We start from the raw sequence: 24581 nt of genomic DNA, 5'->3' as shown, positions 1-24581 counted from the left end.
AGAGTTGCTATTAATTTTTCCATGACTGTATATATATATATATATATATATATATATATATATATATATATAGCAGAGAGACATGAATACTTCTCAAGTTGAATGATGGCTAGATTAAGAATGAAAGGACTTAATTAGTGGGTTTACGATTAACTTTAATTTAGTAGAGATTGGAAGGTTTTGACAGTTATTTAATTAAAATACATTTAAAACAAGTTTAAAAAAAATAAAATAAAAAACTGACAGTTTTACATTAAACATTTTCTTTTCTTGACCGCAGAACTGCAAGACGACATACATACTCATGTCGCTAAAGGTTAGATAAGAAATTTGTTACAAACGAATATTCTGTCTGTAATAAAATATTGTATATAGTGCTAACACTTTGTTACAAGTAACATATGTACACACGAAACTATAAACTATATATGTATACAAGGGCGGATCCAAGGAGGGCTATAGCCCCCCCCCCTTGACCCTCAGGTATGCACTGGATAAAATGGACTTCAACCCTGTTTTACACTGGATAAAGCGGCAAACTATGGTTTAGCCCCTCCCTTGATCATATCCTGGATCTGCCACTGTATATATATTCTGTAAACTCAAACTAGATTTTATTGCACATATAGACGCTCTATTCTATATATTCGATTACTCAATTACATTATTATTGTTATTAAGTATTCTGCCTTTTGGCAGGTTCTCGGACTAAGTTTTTTTATTTATTTATTTTTTAGGTTTGGGCCTGGAAATATTTCTTTCACGTTTCTCGATCTTCAGCTTTCTACGAAGAAGGAGAATAAATATAATGATGGTTCTTCATGAGGTAAACTCAATCATATACCTTCTTTGAAATTTGAAACAATGGCACAACCTTGAATCATTGGTTTGCTTTACAACCTCCCCAACTCTTAAATGAATGAAGAAAAAAAAAATCATTGAATTAACTTTGTGACAATTGTGTTCGTCTACGAATTTCATTTAAAAATACAAGTAAAATCAAATATTTAATATTAATAATACTCAATATTACGTTTAAAAATAAAATGTTAGATACAGTTACCGTTACTAGTAGTTGTTCATAGTCGTAAAAAAAAAAAAAAAAAAAAAAAAAAAAAAAAAAAAAAAAAAAAAAAAAAAGATGGAAATTTACATTTGGCACGATTCTATACTTTTTTTTTTAAAGTTCATTTCTTTGATATGATCAGCATCTTCTTGGTTGCCTATCAGCTTATATGGAATGAATAGTAGACGACGTGTCTGACAACCTGTATTGTTCAACTGTTACTCTGAGGAGTGTGGTAAAAATATATCGTTGCCACCTCTCCTACCTGAAGACCTACATCCCTGACTATTCCTTTAAGGTTTTAGAAATCACATTGTTTACTAATAAGCCACAAGGAGCCGCGACAGCTGAGCGTAGAGGGTTGTTCATCTCTGGTGCGTAGGTTTTGCCGGAGTATTCTCCTGTCTACTCTATAACTTCCTTCATTTACCATTATCCTCTATCTTAGTGGTCGCCAAACTCATGAAGCTTTTGAGGTACAGTACCGTTTTGAAGTCCTATTGTGAGCTACCAACAAAAAGAACTATCCATTTAAAAAAAAAAAAAATCTTACATTCATTTATTGCCTATAAACTTACATTTCTAGTAAATATGAAATCAAACTATCCAAGTTAGCAAATGTCTAATATACACACGAAAAACATAATCCAAGTTAGCAAATGTCTAATATACACACGAAGAACATAATCCAAGTTAGCAAATGTCTAATATACACACGAAAAACATAATCCAAGTTAGCAAATGTCTAATATACACACGAAAAACAATCCAAGTTAGCAAATGTCTAATGTACACACGAAAAACATAATCCAAGTTAGCAAATGTCTAATATACACACGAAAAACATAACGTGCACAACCCCACGCGTATACAATCAACTATGAGATGAGGCTGACAATAGCAGTTGCAAGGGACTGCCGTTAGCGTCAACTCAGTGGAGGAATCAAGGTTAGCTAACCGGAGCGTTAACGCGATCTACCGAAAATGTCCCCGTTCCCTCGGTGCATAATCGTGAGACGTTAAACTAACAAAGCCCGCAAACGCATTCTGACCTTTGGCCAATCATCAAGAATGTCACCCCTTTTTTAGCTCGGAAGATACGTTACACGGTGTACTTCTATAACCGCTGCTCATATGCAACACATTATTGCGAAACAAAATGAACCAATCAAACATACTGTAATAGAAACTCCCACATCTATGGAATCCTCCTGACGATGATTTTGATTCACATGAAATTGTTTCGTAATCTTGTGCTAAAAGATACCTCATATAAAAAATCGTCCTATATTTCTCTTCCATTATTTTTACTAAATCTTTCGTCAATACCCTAAATACTCGCGTATCGGTATTATTTAATTCTAAATAAATAAATAAATAAATAAATAATAAGTATATAACTAATTATTTAAGTTAATTAATTGTTAGTTTAAATTAGTTTAGTTAAGATCGTCATTTTGTGTTATTAGCAACAATAGAAAGCATCTATATAGGAATTTTAATATAAGTATACTTGAAGGGGATTTGCTACTGCCAAAAGCCAAACAGAAGAAAGATGTCTCAGCTGTTGTATGTATATAAGATTGTGCAGTTTTCCTGTATCTCATAGTGTCTGATGAAGCCAAAGAGTTAGTTGGTGAAACTGTAACACGTATTTAATTTTTAATGAAAATATATGGTTTTGTTCAGCAAACAATGAGTGTGTATTTACCTAAGTAGGCCCTACTCATCTGCCTAAGTAAAAGTCGTCTATTGTGTCCTTTCACTTCCTAAATTCAAACTGTTTCTCTTCAATTTCCTAATTTCCTTCGTGTTAAAGGTCCTTTCTGAATTCTCCCGTGTTATATTTCATAAAATATGAAGGTTTTTTTTTTTTTTTTTTTTTTTAAATCTCAAATTCTTCACTCAATCGGTACGCCAGTCGATTTCCCATTCCTCACACTTCTAAAAGCTTGTTTAAATTCATCCTTCCGTGTCGCACACCTATTGTTGTATTTACGAGACTATGCACGGAAGTAAGGTAATGTGGTTACTTCATTCTAAACATTTGGAGAATTTAATAAAATAATGGAAATTTACACAAATATTTTTTTTTCCATCTTGACAAACATGCTAAGTAACAGATTTTCATTTTAACACATGAACGTCGAATTCTCTGCTAAAACAGATCTTGTTTTGTCTACGTGTTCCAACCAAAGGGAGAAAATGGACCATTTATTCTAGTGATCACCAACGGAGACATTTTCGGTGGAATGTGTTTAACGCTCCGGTTGGCTAATCCTGATTCTTCCACTGAGCTGACTGTTCCACTGAATAAGATTTTTTATAAGAAGTAGGTAGTACTTTTGATTGGTAGCTCACAGTAGCATTTAAAAACGGTACGGTAGCTCAGAAACTTCAAAAGTTTGGCGACCACTGATTTAGACAATATCCTAACATGCTAGCGAATGTTAACAAAGGGAGATAAAAAACCATTTAGACAATATACTAACACGCTCACGAATTTTAACCATAATTTTTACTTACTTAAAATTTTGATTCCCGAAAATACCTTATACTTTCAGGTTTCCTGCTTTTTCCTGGAGTCTTATTCACGAAGGATAAAAATATGAGAAAAAGTAATAAAAATAATCAACAAAATAGAAAGGAACATTGAGGTGTTTAAAAAAAACTTGTCTTGATTGCTGCTGGTCACACGTCAAATGGTACTGCAGCACGCTGTGAAGTACCGGGCTTAAGTTGTACGTTCTTTTGTTCACACAAGGAAGACTGCCAGTTCATGTTAATGATATTGATGTGCCAATACTGTATTCATTTTTCAATTACTATCTTCCATTCCTTGTTTAACCAATCTTTACCTATGTTAAGATTTTTCTTTAAGTAACTAAATTTTTAAAACAAGTCTCATTTCATTCTTAGCTCCAAATACAATTCTTCAGTTTACAGTATTATGTTCTGTTTCTTCTAAAATGTATCAAAAGAGCTGAAACCAGGTATTTTGCTTAGCATCTCTAAGACGTTCCTTGACTCGTAGATTTAAACATCTTTACATGATGCTTACATAAGCCTTAGGCAACTGCACTTTATTTCGTAGTCTTCTAATTTTTCATTGGAACCGATGTAATAGACCTTACATTGGGTAACATTATTTCTCAATTTTTTTTTGGAGGGACGAAGGGTGGAGGGCTAATTCTGTGCGCACACCATAGTGAGTAAAAATCTTATGCAATTTAGTTGTCAATCAGAAAGTTCAACCAAGTCAGAAAGTCTCTTTGTAGTCTAGTTTCAGGTTTGCCGAAATGTGGTTTCCTTTAAACCAGATTACGCCAACTTAGTAAAGCACGAAGAAGAAATCCATTCAGGCTAATTTCTTGAAGATGTAATCAATCTCTTTCTTAAAATCAGACTCTAATGAGGAAAACCTTATAGCACGAAGAAAAAAGTTTTTTTTTCCCATATATTCGCTTTGGTCACTAATGAATGTATGTTTTACAATGTATATATTGTGTATCTGCAGCAGACTTATACTGAACGCTAGTAATAAACTTATTCTTCTTCTATATATTATATCTTCTAATTTACGTCTAGATAAGCAGGTTTGGCAAAAACCATGGTTTTTATTGAAAAAAAAGTTTTTTGGTTTAAACCAGGTTTTTTTGGTTTAAATAATTTGCTCTATGTATTTATATTACATATAGACAGAAATAAGTTTGTTTCGCCTTAGTGTTATTATGCAACAACAGGGCTATGCTAGAAGGGGTCACATAAGCTTAAAGCGGAATCCAAACCGCTTCTCGGCTTACAACCGAGAGAAATTGTCCTCTATTTGGACTCGAAATCGGAACTAATTGGCCACAAATGTGATAAGTTTCCCGACTCACTCAGGAAGGATTCCTGGTAAAAATACGTTGTACTGATCTTTACATACTTGTTAATATAATTGTCAAGAGTCATTTCAGAAAGACAAAAAAGACAAACAGTTGCACAACTGAAAACATTACACAGAATTATATATAAATCGGGAAACTCTAGCGTTAGCCATTGGGAAAATCATGTTATTACTTTAAATGTAAAGCAATAACGGAAAAATCCCGTTATTTCTTGGCATGTAAAATTTTATGGTCAACGTATCACAATCAGTACGCTAAAACTGAAAGTACAATCCAAGCTAATGTTAGAAGCTATGTAGGCAATCGATAAATTTTGCCAATTTCTATCATTATATTTAAGGAATCTTGGTTTATTTATTAAACAGCAGGCATTCAGGCAAGCAAAAATATACAATTTGCTTTCGTTTCGTATGTTTAGGCTTAACATCCTTATGTAATACTGAGGTTATCAAGGAGAAGACTTTCGCTTAAAGTGATATCCGAACTGCTACTTGGTTTACACTTGAGAGAAGGATTGTGGTTCGACCGAGAATAGAACATGAGACGCCTTGATTAAAAGGTGAAAAGGAGATAAAACTAATCCAGATAGTTTGATATGTAGATATGTCACCATGCAGTTCACACGATTTAAAGCATCTTTCTTTCTTTTTTCTTTTTCTTTTTGGTTTAAACCATTTTTTTTTTTAAGCAGCTGGTTTAAACCACCTTGATTTAAACCAACCAACCCTGTAGGTAAGTAAGTTTATCTTTCTTTTCATGTTCGCCAGTAAATTTCAAGTTAGGGTTATCTGTTTCACGTCATATATTACGAACTTCAACTGCAAATTTTCCTTGAACAAAAACTACTCATCAATATATAATTATCGCACAGCACTTTGTTCTTGTTCTTTGAGGAACGTTTCGTTTTGAAATCTTTTAGTGTAATGTATTGAATCGCTAAGCTAGTATGGCAGGTAAGGTGGCTAGTTTCTTCCTAACAAAAGTTACGTACAATTTATCCATCTGTATAAGTTAATCATTTGGGTTTCAGAAATTCAATTCAATTGGTTGAAAGACTTTTCAAAGACGCTGGATTTGGAGAAGATGGTTTGCGGAATAGCCACTGAAGTCACCGGATGGGACATTGAGATACTGGGAATTTTTAAATGTGAAATGTGTGTTATGAAAATCCAGACACGATCATCTCAGGGCAACTGCACAAGAGGACAACTACTGCAATGATTGCTTTGGATCCTAGTATGTTTAAAAGAATCAAAGGAACATTTAGACCATTTAACAAATTGTGGTAAGAATAACAGCGTACATTATTACATAGGCATTATGGTTATGAGGTCTAGAATTAACTAGAGAACTAACTCGTGAACTATATTACATGTATGTGTGCAATTATCCATTTAAATACCTTAAGATTTTTTGTTCGCCCTCCATAAATAAGGACTTCTTCACGTTCATGAGTAGCGAACGCCACGGCGCTGTGTCTCCATCGTGCAGGAGGCGCATCTTCTTTTTCGACATATTTTTCTATCTTCACTACTTCCTGAAATTCACTAGCAGCATCTGCAGCACAGATTTTGTTTATATTAAGAGTAAATGCATGTTCGTTTGGTTTTGCGGGAGACCTTCTGCCCCCAAATACAAATATCCTATTATTACTTAAACAAGAAGCTGTACAATACATTAAATCAAGAAGAGGATCACTTTCACTTATATCATACACACGGGTTAGAAAGTCAGAACAACTAGGATCAAAAATAGTCACTTCCTTACATCTTTTGTTCCCTTCGTTAGATACCCCAAATCCACCAATCACATACACTTTAGAGTCAACAAACACTGCTTTATGGCCAAATCTTTGTAATTCTTTGCCAACATTAGTCAACTTCCACTTCAACAACGTTCTACATTCACTAATATTGTTAACTGGCTTTTCTTTCAGTGAGATCCAATTTCTTAGTTCACCATTAGAAGCAACTACCAACACATAATGACAACATTTTAAATGCCATTCTTCAAATTCGTCAAAGGGTTCTAATTCTAGCACTCGCTTTTTTTCTTCAAGGGCTGTAATCTGGGCGTAAACATCAAAAACAGATTCTGCGAAGCAATCTTCATAACCCTGAAAAGGAAGAAATTTATTGTATATTTATTTTCTCTACGCTAAGTAAGCAGATTTTTATTAAAAAAAAGAGAAAAAACTAAATGTAAACATTTTTTTATTGTTGTTGTTGACAGTTGAAATTTCATGTGCCCAGTAACACATTCTTCAAGAATGTTGTTCTGTTATTTCTTGGAATATTATAAATCACAATGTATATAAATTCTACCACGAGATATGAGGGGTTCCGGGCAGTAAGGGCGAACTCAGGAAAAGGCTGCTATGTACAATTTAAAGTATTCTGAGTAATAACGCTGTATAGTGCTAGGCAAAATTACAGAACTTACATCATTGTTAGTTTTAATAACGATTGAACTCCTCAATTTTTGTCCTGAAGTTTATCTAACTGATCTGTGTCAGCTAGTTCACATACCTATATGCATAGGTTGTCGTTCGCCTTTCCCTTAAAGAAAGAAAAATTGACTTATTTTATTGATAATTTTAATGCGTAAATAATCACAATGAAAGGAAACGACATCTATTGATCTCTGAAAGAAACAGGGAGTCGACGTATGTAATCGCTCTATAGTTTCCCATACCCATAGTTTCCACAGCGTCCCAAGGTGGTATCTCAGCTCTTGTCCCTGTATCACTTTTGTATACTCATATTTTCCATACTTTGTGGTGGGCAAACACCGTGTGCGTGGGTTTCCATAGCCTCCCAAGGTGGTATCTTAGCTCTTGTCCCTGTATCGCTTTTGTATACTCATATTTTCCATACTTTGTGGTGGATAAACACCGTGTGCGTGGGTTTCTATAGCCTCCCAAGGTGGTATATCAGTTTTTGTCCACCTATATTTTTGTATACACATAGTTTAAATAGCGTCGCTAGGTGGTATCTCAGCTCTTGTCCCTGTATCACTTTTGTACACCCACAGTTTCCATAGCGTTCCAGGGTGGTATCTCAGCTCTTGTCCCTCTATTTTTTGTATACCCATAGTTTCCATAGAGTTCCAGGGTGGTATCTCAGCTCTTGTTCCTCTATTTTTTTGTATACCCATAGTTTCCATAGCGTTTCAGGGTGTATCTCAGCCCTCAATTTTTTTGTGTACCCATAGTTTCCATAGCGTTCCAGGGTGGTATCTCAGCTCTTATCCCTCAATTTTTTTGTATACCCATAGTTTCCATAGAGTCCCAGGGTGGTATCTCAGCTCTTGTCCCTCTATTTTTTTGTATACCCATAGTTTGCATAGCGTCCCAAGATGATATCTCACTTCTTTGTCCCTTATCACTTTTGTATACCTATAGTTTCCATAGTTTCGAAGTCTCCCATAGCTTCACAATGTGAAACAAAGTTCATTTGCTAAATATACGTTTATACAATAACAAGTAAATTTAAATGCAGAGAGAAAATATATTGTAAGACAAACACATAGTGCCTACAACACATGTTATGTGGAAAAAGCTGAATATATTAATATTGCTGCTTGATACTAATATTTTCAAATTCCGTTCTTCAGTCAACGGAAGAAAAATGTAAATATTAGTTTTTTTTTTTTTAAATCATTTAAATTCAAGTTTATGTAACATCAATGTTTCTTTCTTTTAATATTTTCATATTCCTCCATGAAAAATAAGTTTAGAACGAATTTTTGATTATTGGGCTAAGAAAATACCTTATTTATTGTTAAATTTTCGGTTAATTTACTGGAAGGAAATTTGAGAAAAGAAACTTTCCTCTTGTCAAACCATATTCCCTGGTTTCTGCGATTTGTTGCAAAAATAAATAAATAAATAAATAAATAATAATAATAATAATAATAATAAAATGTTATCGACCCACACACACTCATTTATGAAACTCGTTTTACTAGGAGAAAAACGAAAAAAAAAAGCCTGGTGTGGTTTTTTTTTTTTTTCTTTCTTTTAAACTTGTGAAAATATAGATGTCAGCCAGTTGATGATTGACATAGTGTAATGATCCAATGTTCTCGGGATTGCTGCCAGAGTGAGTGTTGCTGTGCTGAGCTTTCGTTACCATACAGCGGCAACATCTTCAGAGCTATGTGTTGGAGTGTGCTGGTCGTACAATTTATATTGTGGTCTTTAAGAATCGCTGTGTTTTTATTGGTTGTTTTTGTTGGCCAATGGCGCGCTCTGATTTTGCTGGTGGAAACTGCTCTCTGATTGGCTGATGATTCTTTTCGTACTGAGAAGCTGGATCCAGATATCAGATAGATGATAACCTTCGTCTCTGTTGATGGATGGCTTGTATGTACGGATGAATAGAGATTCATGTATTTTCCTGTCCCAGAACTGTTTGCTTTTCTTTAGTACTTCTATTTGGTCCCACATGGCCCACATGGTCCATGGTACGTATGGACGTACTCGTATACATGAAACCAGATGGAAGTCTAGGCCATTCAATCTACAGGAAACCCACGCACACTGATCTCTACCTCGATGCGACCAGTTTTCATCATTCTGCACAGAAGATGGGGGTGTTAAATACTCTAATACACAGAGCATACCAAATAGCAGATACAGATAATATAAGCACAGAACTGTCTCACCTGGAAACCGTATTCAAATTCAACGGATATTCGTCGAAACAGATCAAGACAGCCATGAGAAAATACAGTAGCAGAAATTGCACCACAAAAGAGGACAACACGGCAGACAAGGAAAATATTGCAGTTATTCCATATATGGGAAAAACCTCCAACCAACTAGCAAGACTATTGAAGAAATTCAACATCAAGACTGTACACTGCCCTCCACCGAAGATCAGGAGTTTACTACCAACTGCAAAAGACTCATTGGGATTAAAGACACCAGGCATCTATAGGATCACCTGTGAATGTAACGCCATTTACATAGGTGAAACGGGAAGGAACATTGAAGACAGAATGAAAGAACACCAGCGACACACCAGACTTAAACAACCTGAAAAATCTGCAATAGCCGAACACTGCATACAATACAATCATACGGCCATGTGGGACCAAATAGAAGTACTAAAGAAAAGCAAACAGTTCTGGGACAGGAAAATACATGAATCTCTATTCATCCGTACATACAAGCCATCCATCAACAGAGACGAAGGTTATCATCTACCTGATATCTGGATCCAGCTTCTCAGTACGAAAAGAACCATCAGCCAATCAGAGAGCAGTTTCCACCAGCAAAATCAGAGCACGCCATTGGCCAACAAAAACAACCAATAGAAACACAGCGATTCTTAAAGACCACAATATAAATTGTACGACCAGCACACTCCAACACATAGCTCTGAAGATGTTGCCGCTGTATGGCAACGAAAGCTCAGCACAGCAACACTCACTCTGGCAGCAATCCCGAGAACATTGGATCAATAGTAGACGCCAGCAAAGCTTCAAGATCATATTGACATAGTGTAATGTTTGTATCTTGCGTCGCCCGCTCTATCTAACTTTTGAGTACGACAAATGACCAAGCACAAGCAGTGCCTATTTCAGCGTGTATATACATATATATTACTTCAGGATAGGGGTAATCCGCTCTACATAAACAGGGCTAAATTCCAACTCATTCTCGACTAATTTTAATCCCAAACACAAGATATTCTTTAAAAAAAAAAAAAAAAAAAAAAAAAAAAAAAAAAAAAAAAAAAAAACTGAACAAAATATCCTTGACAGTGAACCAAAACTGAATAATTTTTACAAAAGTTATCGTGGAATTTCTTTTAAAAATCGGGGAGTGGGGTAAATCCACCCTTTTTTTCTTCACTGATTTCAACTCCATGAAGGAAATATATGCTTTAAACAAAACATTAAACGAAAATTGCCGAAGAATTCTCTTTCTCTGTCCTTTTTAATCGGAGGCGAATAGAATAGCATAACATTAAATAGGATTTACTGACAGACTTATTTTTGTAATTATGTACCTTTGGATTTCTTAAAGCTATTCATTTCGTCCACAAGAAAGGTTGTTCTGTCTATCAGATCGACGTAATTATTATTTTAATTTTATTCCTTCTTATTTGTAATACTTGTTTATGTATCTTAATTTAGTTTAAATTGCGATTTTTAAAAATATTTCTTTTAAAAGATTTCCTATGTTCTTGTGTTCATGAAGCACTTCAATTTATTTCTGATACATAAATTGACACTTTATTTCACTTACTTGTATTGCTCTACCTCAAGACTTTGTTACAAATTTATCTATTGATTCATGTTTCTTATACTCAGGGAAAACGAAAACAGTTGCGATTATTTACATTTTAATTTTTAATGTTACATTTTTTAATTATTAATATTATTTCTTTTCTTTGTCAGTAATGAATGTGAACGTGCGCTATCAAGTTTATTATATGAAAATCACAACACAACACAAACCTAGAGACGTAAAATAGCTAATAATAATGGAAGGGGCAGAGGATGAAAAGGAAAGAACGAAACATTTCTTCAGTGAACATCTGCGTAACTATTACACAAAATATGATAATGTAAAACAGTAGTTTTGTGAATAATTTATCGATATTCTTTCTGCAGTTCTTGGATAATAAGTTATCACCAATCTACTAATACCTCCTTGTGGTTATTATTTTAAAATCGATTTTATCTCTATCTAATTACCATTAAAGAATGTTATCAAGTGATAACGTTTTTCTAGATTCAGCAAGTAAAAACCTGATTTCGTCAATAACTGGGACTCTTCATTGCCAGAACACACGGTAGTACTACTATAATAAGATCGGTAACGCAAAATTGGAAACAAAAGTTCATGATAGACGGCGTACCTGTCATTTGCAGGCTTGACATACGAGATTTTCCAACTCTGACATAATGCGAGTGACATTCTGCATTAAAATAACTTATGGAAACAGAAGTAAAAGAAAAGTTGTCAGTGCTCCCTGTATTGGTGATATCGTACATTATCATCAGTTGCTTCAAACATCAAAATATACGTAGTGAGTGTGAAACAAAATCATATCATGTATGGATAGTGAATAAATAAATAAATAAATAAATAATAATAATAATAATAATAATAATAATAAATCTTCTGAAGAACTACCAGGATCACATATACGGGAATCGTCTACAGCCAAGGAAAGAAATAACTAACTCTATGGTCTATGGACCCCGGAGGCTCAATGCCGCGTTCAAAAAAGCATTCCATTGACTTCTGTTCTTAGTCAACTGGACCCAGTTTCTGCTTTATATTTCTATTTCTGCGAGATCCATCTTGTCTTCCCAATTGTCGTTTTCTGATTGGACTTCCAGTTAAAACTTTGAAAGCGTTCCTATTTTCTTCCGTTTTGGCTACATGATCTGCCCTCCTAGCCCTTTGGAAGTTTCCGTTATTCCCCATTCCCGTTCCTCTTGGGCCCGAATATTAGTCTCAGGATTTTGTTCTCAAATACTTTCAGTCTACGTTCTTTCCCCAGAGTACGGGACCATGTTTCGCAACCATACAACAGACATGTTTATCGTTTTATACATTTTAAGCTTCAAATTCCTAGACAGAATTCACGACGACGAAAGATTTTGAACTGTATAATAACACGAATTCCCGCTTTTAATCGACATTTAATTTCTTCATGGATGTGGTTTTGGTTTGTTAATATTGATCCTAGATATGTGAAAGTGTTCCCTTTGTCGAAAGTATTGATATTTTAACGCATCCATAGTTTGTAGTATTAGGATCCCCACGACGACGAATTTAATTTTCTCTGCATTTACTTCTAAACCCATGTCCCTGCAAGCATTTAATAAGACCTTTGCCTTTCTTTCTATTGTTCTCCTATATTTACATGTATTTACATGCCTTTCTTTCTATTATATTTACATCATCAGTATACACTATAACCTTGTGAATACCATTGAGCTCTAGGCCCTGGTTGCTGTCTTTGATTTTCCTTATAGCGTACTCCAGAACAAAGTTGAATAATAATGGCGACAACGCATCTCCTTGTTTCGGGCCATTCTCCACGACGCGAAAGCTCGTGGACAAGAATTTTCCTACTCGGACTTTACTGTAAGATTCAAAGGTAAGAAATATATTAGTGACTTTACCGAATTTCGATAGCTTTGTAATTTGGCCTTTGTTTCTCATTTGCTTAATTCCTAATTAACTCTTTGAAAGGCATGTACTGATGTGCTAGTGGGAACGTTTACTTGCAATAACAAGATACACTAAATTATATATGTAATGATTTCCCGAAACGAAAGGGGCTAATTTAATATGTTGTTATTTGTGTTATCTTTTCATATAATAGTATACTTTTATCTCTTCATACAATAGTATAGTTTTACTCTTTCATATAATAGTATAGACGTATTCTTTTAAGATGGAGTAAATTCATCCAAGTTTCAAGTTTGCTCATATACGAGAAATGATATAAAATAAATAAATAACCATGAGCAGAACCGGGTGACCAAGAGCACCCTAACCATTGAAGCGTGTAGTTTTACCGAAGGATATTTTGCGTAACAGCAAGTTCATAACATTTTATCCAACTTGAATGAATTCATGGAAACTGATATAGTATACAAACAAGATACAGATTTAAAAAAAAAAAAATATCTATTTTAGATTGACTTACACAATTTATGTATCTCTCCTTTTGTTGATTAATACTGGGATACTTCCACAATGACAGAAGTGGGCTCTGTAATTTTTCAAAATGGTTCTGCATCACTTTCCCAAATCCATCATTAGGATGTATCTGCTCATAGGTGACAAATGTGCTAACAGGGAAATTTCTTGAGGCCCATTCTATCAACGCTGTTGAGCTACAAAAAACAGAGGGAAAAAATTCAAATCACTAATTGCTTAAACCTACATTTTCGCAAGTCAAATATCTAAACTTGAAATAAATTCTCTAACCGCGGGAGCAAAATAGCCCTTCAATAATTTTAGATCATTTTTATTATACACAGTGCGTTCATTAAGTTCCGGGACTACTTCGAAATAAAATACTTAATGACCAGAAAAATATATTACCATGTTAGTTTTCTTTATACATCCCTTCCGGCGCTATACACTTTCGTGGAACCATGCCGGAAAAATGCATTACCACGTTAGTTTTCTTCATACATCCCTTCTGGCGTTACACATTTCCGTGGGGACCATGCCAGAAAAATGCAATACTAAGTTAGTTTTCTTCATACACCCCTTCCGGCGCTACACATTCTCGTGGGACCATGCTAGAAAAATGTATTACCACATTAGTTTCCTTCATATATCCCTTCCAGCGCTACACATCCTCGTGAGATCCTGCCAGAAAAATGTATTACCACGTTAGTTTTCTTCATATATCCCTTCCAGCGTTACACACTATCATGGAACCAGTCGTAGAAGCTCTGGAATGCCCTAGGAAATTCTTCCACCGGAATGCTGTTAGCACTACCGACACATTCGCTTGAATCGATGCAACATCTCCAAAACACTTCCACCTGAGGATAGATCTGAGCTAAAAGAGGAACATGAAGTCTGCACTGGGGCCAATACGGGGATGTTCAAGGACTGTAACCCTTCTTTTGGCGAAAAACTGACGCACAAGAAAACTAGTTTACACCAGAGCAGTTTGCTTCACAAGATCATGTCCATACGCGTTTTAGTCATTCAATACGTTTGATTGCAGCTCATTGTTTAATTTTCTCGATACTGACAATAAATAAAGGAACACGAAAGTGACAGCGGTGCTGAACAGCATTCGAATGGATGAGTTTCCTAGACGTTCCAGAGCATTTACGACCAGTCCCGCGAGTGTGTGGCGCGGGGAAAAATCTAACATGGTAATAATTTTTTTCCGGCAATGTTAAACATTTTGTTTCGAGGTAATCCCGGAAATTGTTGAATGCGCTGTATAAATGTATACTGCTTTTACTTAAAGTTTACCTAAAATCAAATTTTAACAGGTTTGTTCCACATATTTCCACCTAATCCTTGTTCTAAATAGAAATTAGTAAAAAAAAAAAAAAAAAAAAAAAAAAAAAAAAATTGCAAAAAATCTGACTAAACCCAAATCTCAACTTTGATTTCCAATAACTGGGGAATCAAATCACTGCACAAGAAAATATTATACATGCGCCTTAGGTAAGTCAAGGCTTACTTTCCTGCCAAGTTTGGTAAAGGTAAGATGAATTCTATGGATTGTGTACGATATATAAGGCCTCTCGAAAAAGTATCCGACTTTCTTTGTTTTTGAAAAAAACTACATGGTGTAGATTGGCCAAATTTTGTGTCGTGGAAAAGGGATCCATAATGTCTTTCGCTATCGCACCCGAGAGGAGATTTAGTGCAACGCGACAGCTGCTGTCGTAGCACTTCCCAATGAGGATTTTCACGCGTCTTCCGAGCAGTGGAAAGGGCACCAAACTCGGTGCGCGGAACCAGGAGGGAACTCGTTTGAAGGGGTAGTTTGACGAAAATGCCAACTGAGTGTATTGGTTTTCCAGGACAATGGTCGGATACCTTTCAGATAGGCCTCGTATACTCATTTATGATAGCCATCAATTGGAAACCAAACGTTTGCACAGGAAAATATTCACACAGATATTACGAATATCAAAGTCTACCTCTATGTCACGTTTGGTCCTGATCGGACGAGTTATATAGACCATGTATAACATATCAGGTGTTCTAAAACTCGTGCCCATGCTCAGCGGCGAGTGATGCTAAAGGTAAAAAGAAGACAAAAACCTAATTACATTTAATCTCCGGGGCCTTCTTTCAGCAGTAGTGTCGGGTAAACATATGATAATGTGCCAATATCACACGCAACATGACAACGTAAACATCTAAAACAAAAATATTGCCATTGTTCGGTATGGAATTGAGGTAACGTGCGTCACTCCATCCAGATAACCCATGCCATCAAATTCAAAGTCTGGATACACTTTTCTTTTTTGTTACTGGTTTCCGATAGTGTTCTCTTATGCGAGTACAATCTAACAGTTGGTAGGGTGGATACTATTTTACATTTGCAATAACTATATTTCCAGTGTATCAACATCAGGATTCTAACCAGAGCTTAAGACGTACTGCAGGTGACCCTCCTAACCGCTTGGCATGTTATGGAACTCGCATATCACGCATATGTACAACTAGTTTGTATGTTTGTCAGAACATTTACAACCGGATGTTCAGTTTGTAGCAGAAATTAAGCACGTTGAGGTATTTACATGATACATGGGATTTGAACATACTGTGGCTCAATAGTAGAGCGCTCACCTCTTGTGCATGGGGTCCTTGGTTCGATACCAGCTCGCGCCAAGTGAGCTCTGTAGTGGATAAACACCGTGTGTGTGGGTTTTCTCGGAGTTCTTCCGTTTCCTCCCACTTTCTTCATTCCACCATTTCAGCCATTTCTCATCATCATCGTCTCCTTTAGCCTACCCTGCAGAATCGTGGAACGTCACACTTGAAGATTTCATTTCATTTCATTTCTTTGTTTCATTCACGATGTTGTGATGTCATATTTCTATCGGGCCTAACCGCCAAAACAAGATCCCGGAAATTAAATGTCATACACTATATATATATATATATATATATATATATACTGTATGACATTTAATATATATTTTAACATTTAGCATCACTTCCCGCCGAGCACGGTAGTGAGTTTTGGAACACCTGATATACTATACTTGTGACTGACCTTTTTTTAAATAGAAAAAAAAAATAAAATAAATAAAAATGAAGAATTCAAATTTTATGAATAAGTTTTAAAATATGATATTCAATATACGACAGAGTTTGAAATCTTCGAAGAAAGAGATTAGTATGTAGAAGCTAGTATGATGGATAGATAGTATTCAGAATTTGTACTTTACATTTATTCTGTTATAAACTGAATACGTGAAAAGCAGTCTGACAATGAGTAATTTGACATTGCGAAAAATGTGAAACCCAGGAATACTTTGGAGAAAATTGCAGCAGAAAACATTTAAACATAGAACGGGAGTAATATTTGTTGATAAAAGTTGTAAAATATTACCATAGAGAGACACTCAATTTAACTAAAATCTGATCAATTTTACCTCTAAACTGTGATAAACAAAGCTCACAGTTTCGCCGTGTACACTTTCGCCGTAATTTTCCATATGGGTGTACCATCCAGAAGTGACCCTTACTGTACATCTGAAACATGCTGATTTGCTGTTGACTTACGGACTCTTTTCCTCATCCACAAAGTAGCTAATCGCTTTTAATTATTACTTGTACTATAAAACAATCAAATAAAACTACAGCATCCTTATAAATGACAAAAAAGTATTACTGATTATCTTATATTATTGCAATTGAGTATGCTTAATGAAATAATAAAAATATTACATTTAAATACGCACAATTATTGTGGTGTCAATTCAACTGTGTAGGTGTGTTCTGCTTTCAAGCTGGGAAGATGGCTGACATGAATCCTGGTTTCACGAACGCGTGGTAAACACCAAGAAAACATTTACGTAGTGGTGGAAAGCAGCTTGTGCTAAATGTATTTAATAAGTTTAGCGGAAAATATCCTGAATTGGAAGTGAAAAATTTATATGATCGTACATTAGAATTTACGGGAGTATCTTGGTGGAGTATCCAAAGAGCGTACAAAGGAAAATATGAAAAAGGCCCTTGACACCGGGAAAGAACGGGAAAAAGCTAGGACCATTGTATAAACGTGATGATTTTGTGAAAAATGCGATTCGTGCAAAGTGCACAGTTTTTCTTCGCTAATAAACCGCCGACCGAAAATTCTTGAAGAAATAAACTGTGACTCAAATTCCCTAACTTGAAAAGAACGCGTTTGTATGGAATTTTAAAAGATTTCGGGTTTGAATTTGTGAAAAGACGTAGCAGAAACATTGTCATTGATAGAGAAGATATCACAATGCAGCGAAGGAATTATCTTCGCTAAGTGCTTCGCTACAGGGAAGAGGGATGTAAGTTTTATTACTTAGGCGAAACTTCGGTAAATGAGAGATACGCTACTAACGGTTACGTCAGGAAAGAAGGCTTTTTTATCAGGTCAAAATATGGGGCTCCGAAATCCCATAGATATGAACTGTGTTCGCTCCTTTTCAGAAACAGCAACGAATTGATTGTGTATCCAAAGTATTAGCTCTCTGTGTGCCAATGAGAATTATGTTTACGATCGTTTTGTGACCAAGGATGAATGTGGGTATATCATGACCTAGAGACTAAAGTTGAGTAAATACCGATAGTATTTCCAATCCCACCCCCACCCCACCAAAAAAGCCTGTATGTAGCCTTCTGCCAAGAAAGTTGTTCGCAATTTTCTGGAATTGCAAGGACGTAGTTCTTACTGATTACTGAATCTATGGTCATAGCGTGATGTGCAACATACAGTTTACAGTTGTCTGTTGCATGAACTTTGTGATACTCTGAAAGGGACGTGACAAACTCAGGAAAGGTGATCGCCTGTTAATCGACGATGTTCCCTCCCACAACGTTTAGGAAACACTGGATGTCACACAAAATCTTCTGTTATCAGTTATTACCCCGTTTGCCACATTTCCCTGACTTCGCGTCGTCAGATTTTTTGTTCCAAAAATAGAACAGACGTTGGAAGGACGGCGTTTCGCTTTGGATCCTGAGGTCATTTCCGGTGTGAAGCACTGGTTTTCTTGCCAATTGAACATTTTTTTCAGATAAGTTGAAATACCGCTTGAAAGTTGGCATACACGGAGTTGGCCGGCTTTACACGGTGACTATATTGAAAAGGACAAATGACATCACTATGTCGCTTTTAAACTTCAAGCTCCACTCTCTCCATTCGAGGGCAAAAACTCGTCCCTCGTCTGTTCATTGCAACTTTTTTCTTCTTTTTCGCTAACAATAAAAAGTAGTTCCGCTCAAAGTCAATAATTGATCAGTTTTCATCTCAAATCTTTTCTAAGTACTATCTGACTTTAATGTAAATATTAAAATTTGCAGAGACTCTTTCTCTCTAGGCCTGGCTGAAACATTTTCATTGAGTGATACGATAAAATAGCAAGTGCGAGCTGTTGAAGTTCAGTAGTATTTTGTCAAGGAAACATAAATGAATAATAAATATAATATCTCAAATTGACTAATATACTATTATCGTTGCTGAAACAAAGTATAATTTCTTGATGTTAAATTACTGACGACGAATTTATATTAACCTTACAGATATCACACAATATATCATATAATACATACTGATGACTACACTAATATAATCCATAAACGTACCTATCTTCTTCCATGTAAGTAATAGCACATTCAGAAAGAAATAGTGTTGGAATATTGAATTTTATTCCAGCATCCTGAAGCTTCTTCTTTAATTGGTCTAAGACACAAAGATCCGACGAAACAAGACGGTAACTTGCAGTTATCAAGTTGGATCCTTCTGATTCTTGTGCTGGAAAGAAAGAAAAAAAGTGTAACATTACTTTAAGATTCTTTCAATCGTAAACATTTAATTCCTTTTCCACTAATGATTAAAGTCTCTTAAGTTTTGCTAAGCTTTTGAGTAAATTCTTAACAATATTTGTTCGGAAATTTGAGGAAAATTTAAAATAATCAGCCAACTATATCAACTTCAGATAAGTATGTTGAATATGTAGAAGAGCAATCAAGAAGTTTTTGCCCTCCTATGGAAAAAAATGTTTTATGCTATATGTATGAAACTTAAATAATAAATGTGTTCATGTCTTAAAATACTAATGTGTACTTTTTATGTATTTAGGTACAAGAGTTTGAAGGTAACGGTAGGCAGGTAACGATGTTAAAACAAAGACTACCTTGGAATATTACTTTCTGTCAAGCTAATCCAATCGGAATTGTATTACCTGTCTCCTAACCTCTCTTACCTGTAACACTTATCTATATATTACCCTGTCACCTTTTTGGCCTACCTAAATATTGCCCAATTTGAAGATTTACTCAGGATAGTTTCCTGGTTCTAGTAGTTTAAAGCATACATCAAGTCATCGTCTCTGTGTTTAAGATGGGGTCAATTTGTACAGTACAATTCGACAGCGCCGGATATGTTTACTGAGCTTATGAAGATGACAAATTACGCTGAACTATGAGATATATATACTCGTCTGATAACTTCTGAATGCTATTCGTTGGATTTGCCCTATGATTTTGCGCAATATCTCGGAATTCACTGTATTAGGCCTACTCGACCTTGAAAAAAGGTCTTGCAACCGAAGCGAAATTTCTTGAAATACGGTACCTGGATGCTGTGGTACGATCGTGGTGTTATAATTCAGTTTCAACTCGTAAATCAGAAGCTCCCAATTTGGACTTTATTGTATCTTAGTCTTTTGCTGCTATCAAATTAAACATGAAACTTACCACTACGTTTCCCTTCAAGGTAAAAACTACCATTATATATTAACACCTCGTGTCAACGAGCACTTTAACGACTTGAACTCAGGCCCATATTTAGGAAAGTGCTATTTTGCGCTTGAGCACCGGGCGGCAAAATTTTGGATTTTTTAAACATTTACAATAAAGCAATATTTAAAACTACAAACCCGTAGAGTCCTGCGCAAGCGCGAGGATATGAGCTTAATTCGCTTTAATTACAGTAGTTACTAATTAGCTAGCTTACCTGATTACTTTTAAAAAGTCATCCTCCCTCCACCCTCATCCCAAGAGGTGAGGATGAACTTCAACATTTTGAAAACTGATACAGTTAAACTCAGTGACCTTAAAAACTATGAATTCAACACTATCTGTCGTTTTCGATTACTTTTAAAATCTCCCGCTCCCTGGGGAGTGGAGTATGACCTTGAAGTTGAATTGAATTAAAACTGTCACTATTCATCTCAGCGACCCCAAAAACTATGAATTATTGGTCGTTTTGGGGGACAGCAAACTATATGCGTTGTGCGGGGGGCGGCAAATTATTTAGAGCACAGGGGCGCACAATATATAAATACGGGCCTGCTTGAACTGTTTCGATCAAGTGGCATACAAGAAGTAAATGATGCCTGAATTTCAATACTGCAAAACTTACGACTTAGCCATGAATTTAACAACATTGCCTATCACACTTACTTTCACATGGCCTTGAATTGAACTAGATATATTTTATAACTGACATAAGCGCTAAACTGCTCGACCAATGAGTCACCGAACTGGCACTAAACGCCCATATTCCCTTATGTACTTAACACTGAACATAATGAAAATAACAAAGCTTACACATCAAGTACTTACTTACTTCTCCAATTAGTTGACGCAATTCCTCAGAGCTCATAATGCATGCAACTTTTCTTCCTACAACTTCTTCAAAATCAACTTCGAAGAAAGTAACATTTGCACCAAGCAGACCACGACCTTTTAACCGGAAGAAGCTTGAATCAAATCCAGCTCCCAACGACACTATCTATACACAAGAAAAAGATGTTATTTATGATTAAATGTTTATACAAGCCATATGTAATTTATACACTTGCAGAAGAATAAAAAGCTGAACTCTTAGTGCAATAACCCTTAGGAAATCTTTCAGTTTAACGTCCCATGATTATGAGCTTTAGGCTACGGGAGACGGATGAATAAGGCAAGTGAATGATAATGGAAGAATTGGTGGAATGAGAAAGTGGGACGAAAAGGGAGTACGGTACTCTTGAGTAAACCCACGGATACCATGTTGTCCAACACAAACTTACTGGGCCAGGGATCCAACCAAGGACCCTACGCACCAGAGGTAAACGCTCTACTACTGAGTATCTGTGCCCCTCATGTACTTTCTTAGTGTAAATACTTATGAACTTCCTGCATTTGGAATACAATAAAACACGAATATCAAGCAATAACTATAAACTAACGATATCTTAAATATCTCGGCATTCTGAAATGAAATGAAATCTTTAAGTTTTACGTCCCACGGTTATGCCGGTTAGGCTAAAGGAGACGGTGATGATGAGTAATGAATGAAATGGTGGAATGAAGAAAGTGGGAGGAAACGGGAGAACCCCGAGAAAACCCACGCACACGGTGTTTGTCCACCACAAAGTTCACTTGGCGGGGGCTGGGATCGAACCCGGGACCCCAAGCACCAGAGGTGAACGCTCTACCACTGAGCCACCGCGGCCCCCTCTCGGCATTCTGAATATACTGAAACATGTATCGTAACTTGGATTACATGCTTGATTATCTACAATCAAGAAACTTATTTTTCCTCTCTAGCATTTGATTTAATTTGTTCTCTTTTAGTTTTAACACCTTTCAGTGCTCCTCCGGCTTCTTTATTTTTAAAGATAATTTTCTATTTTCACTTTTTTTTTTTTTTTTTTTTAGCTTCTTTTTGAATCTGTTTTGATTCTTTGAGGTGTTTTTCATATATTCTGTGGGCAGCTAATATATATTGTAGCGGTATATGGATTAAAGATTTCATTTTTTGGGTGACGGAGATAAAGATTTATTATAATTAAAATTGAAAAGATTAAAATACTGTGATAATGTTATGTTATGTCACATGAAACACGTGCATTTGTTTGTTTACGTAAATGGTTGTATTTATGTTGCGTTGTCATTGATATCATGGCGAGACGCTAAATCATCAGATTGTTTGTTTGTTTTGTTTTGTAAAGATGAAATTGAAAATTGTAATGTCATCAATGTGCAACCTAGTTTGTTAACATTGACACAATTTGAATGTGGCACAACTTTCAGATCTGCAGCGATTGTTAGTCTGGGAATTTGGTCACGATGTAACACGGGTTGAAACAAATGTTTCAACAATAGCTGAGGTAAACACAATTGAACGACATAGCGAATTCCAGCGTCTGGAATGGATGAACAAAAAGCTCTTGTTCGAGAGGATTGGGAGCAGACGAGGAGATCAGATGAGATCAGATCAGATCAGACGTCGAGCTGAAGTATCAGAAGTAGTTTATACGCATTCAAGTGCCAACACAATCGACGACGAATGGTTGGTCTCTAGTTGGTATTCCATTGGAGAACACACACAGCCAACAACCGTGTCCAGGAGATCCAGTGCTGCGGAATCACCAGTCCAGACTGTCATCGCATAAAGAAGGTATGTGTACCTCAGCTATGTTTGTGTTGATCGTGATTCAATTTCCAGTCGTTTACGAGTTGTGATCTGATGGTTAGGCTACACTCACACAGAACATACACTCAGACATTATGTTCTTATTCAGACAAATACATGAATGAAACACATCATAAAGTTTATTATAATTTCCTCTCATGTAAAGCATTATCCTACTCATTCCGGATAATGAGTGGTAGCGACTTCTGGATGTCACTCTTCAATTATCCCCACGCTTTATAGGCACGACGTCCAGGAGGTTGTTAATATATATATATATATATATATATATATATATATATATATATATATATATATATCCCTGATTCTTCTGTGAAATATAAATGATTTCCATGCCCTTTGCATATTTTGAAGCATTTCGCTGATTCACTTAAATTTTCCTGATTTTTCCCTTACTTTTAAGATCATGCGAACCCTGCTATTCCTTGTTTTATAAGATCAAGAAGTTAAGCTTTTTACGTTGGTTGTGTTTAGACATTTTTAAACATAATAACTTTTCGGAATAATTTCTCACTTAGCTTACGATGATGGATGATAAGTTAGCAAATAACGATTTTATGAATATAGTAAAACCGTTTATTATTTTTTTTTCTTTTCAAGAACACATTGAAATAAGGTGTAAACTCATGTTTCTACAGAATTAACTAGGAAAGGTCGCAGGGTGTCACTCTGACTTCATATCGATACTATGCTCATTCGATTCCCTTTTACATATGAAATAATTAGGCAACCGAAGAAATTCTTGATCGCAAGCGTGTTTGAATTACGAGCATTAGAAGTTCAAAATTGAACAGATTTTGAAAAAAAAAAAAAAAAAGTAACAATTTTTTTTTTTTTTTTTGAGATTAGAAGCTTCACTTTTGATATCAGGGATTTTCTTGGGTATCCAACACAGTGGTGAGATCCAAACGTACGCATTTTGCAAGATAAGCGCACTTATTGGAAAGGTAATAAAGGGTAATAGTGTCTTACAACTTGCAAATCGCCTTCCGTTTGGCATACTGGGTCGTTAGGCTGATAAATTGTATTGGCCACCCTTATTCGACTGTACTATCTATTAAACATCACTCAAATATCACGTTTTTCAGAAAGTTTCCTTTTATAAGCATGATATCCTATTGTAACTGTAGTAAAAATAATGTAAGAGTTCTTGTAATGTAAATATTCATTATTATTATTATTATTTTCATTTTATATGTTTAAACATCGTTTTCAGAACCACAGAACGGTTTAAAATATAACATTTCTTTGGAGTCACAACTAGTGAACTAATTGTTCAATACTTCTGATATTTTGTTTTGTATTTTATACCGAAATGTTAACTATTTACAGTATGCAATTTTTATTTAATCAAGACTGATGGAGTAGTATTCTTCAATACAACTATTCTTTATTTATGTTGTATATTTTATGAAATTGCTTGTAATATAGTAAATTCCTATACAGTAGCATACTGCACAATGT

The 24581-nt window shown here is 35.4% G+C and overlaps 1 protein-coding gene across 1 annotated transcript in view; it reads right to left on the bottom strand.

Annotated features, from left to right (window-relative positions):
• The window catches only part of LOC145671022 (tRNA wybutosine-synthesizing protein 4-like), a 49279-nt gene that overhangs the window by 13083 nt on the left and 11615 nt on the right, over positions 1-24581 (bottom strand). Inside the window, exons 3-6 of the mRNA XM_081739679.1 lie at positions 21257-21425; positions 19274-19442; positions 13641-13830; positions 6359-7072 (exon numbers count right to left, since the gene is read on the bottom strand). Of these exons, the coding sequence (XP_081595805.1) occupies positions 6359-7072; positions 13641-13830; positions 19274-19442; positions 21257-21425 (1242 nt within the window). The remainder of the gene's footprint in view (positions 1-6358; positions 7073-13640; positions 13831-19273; positions 19443-21256; positions 21426-24581) is intronic.

The sequence above is a fragment of the Thermobia domestica genome, chromosome 15 (genome assembly GCF_964235325.1).
Source record: "Thermobia domestica chromosome 15, izTheDome1.hap1.1, whole genome shotgun sequence".
NCBI lineage: Eukaryota > Metazoa > Arthropoda > Insecta > Zygentoma > Lepismatidae > Thermobia > Thermobia domestica.
Note: the sequence above shows the minus strand (reverse complement) of the source record. Positions and strands in the feature narration are given on the sequence as shown.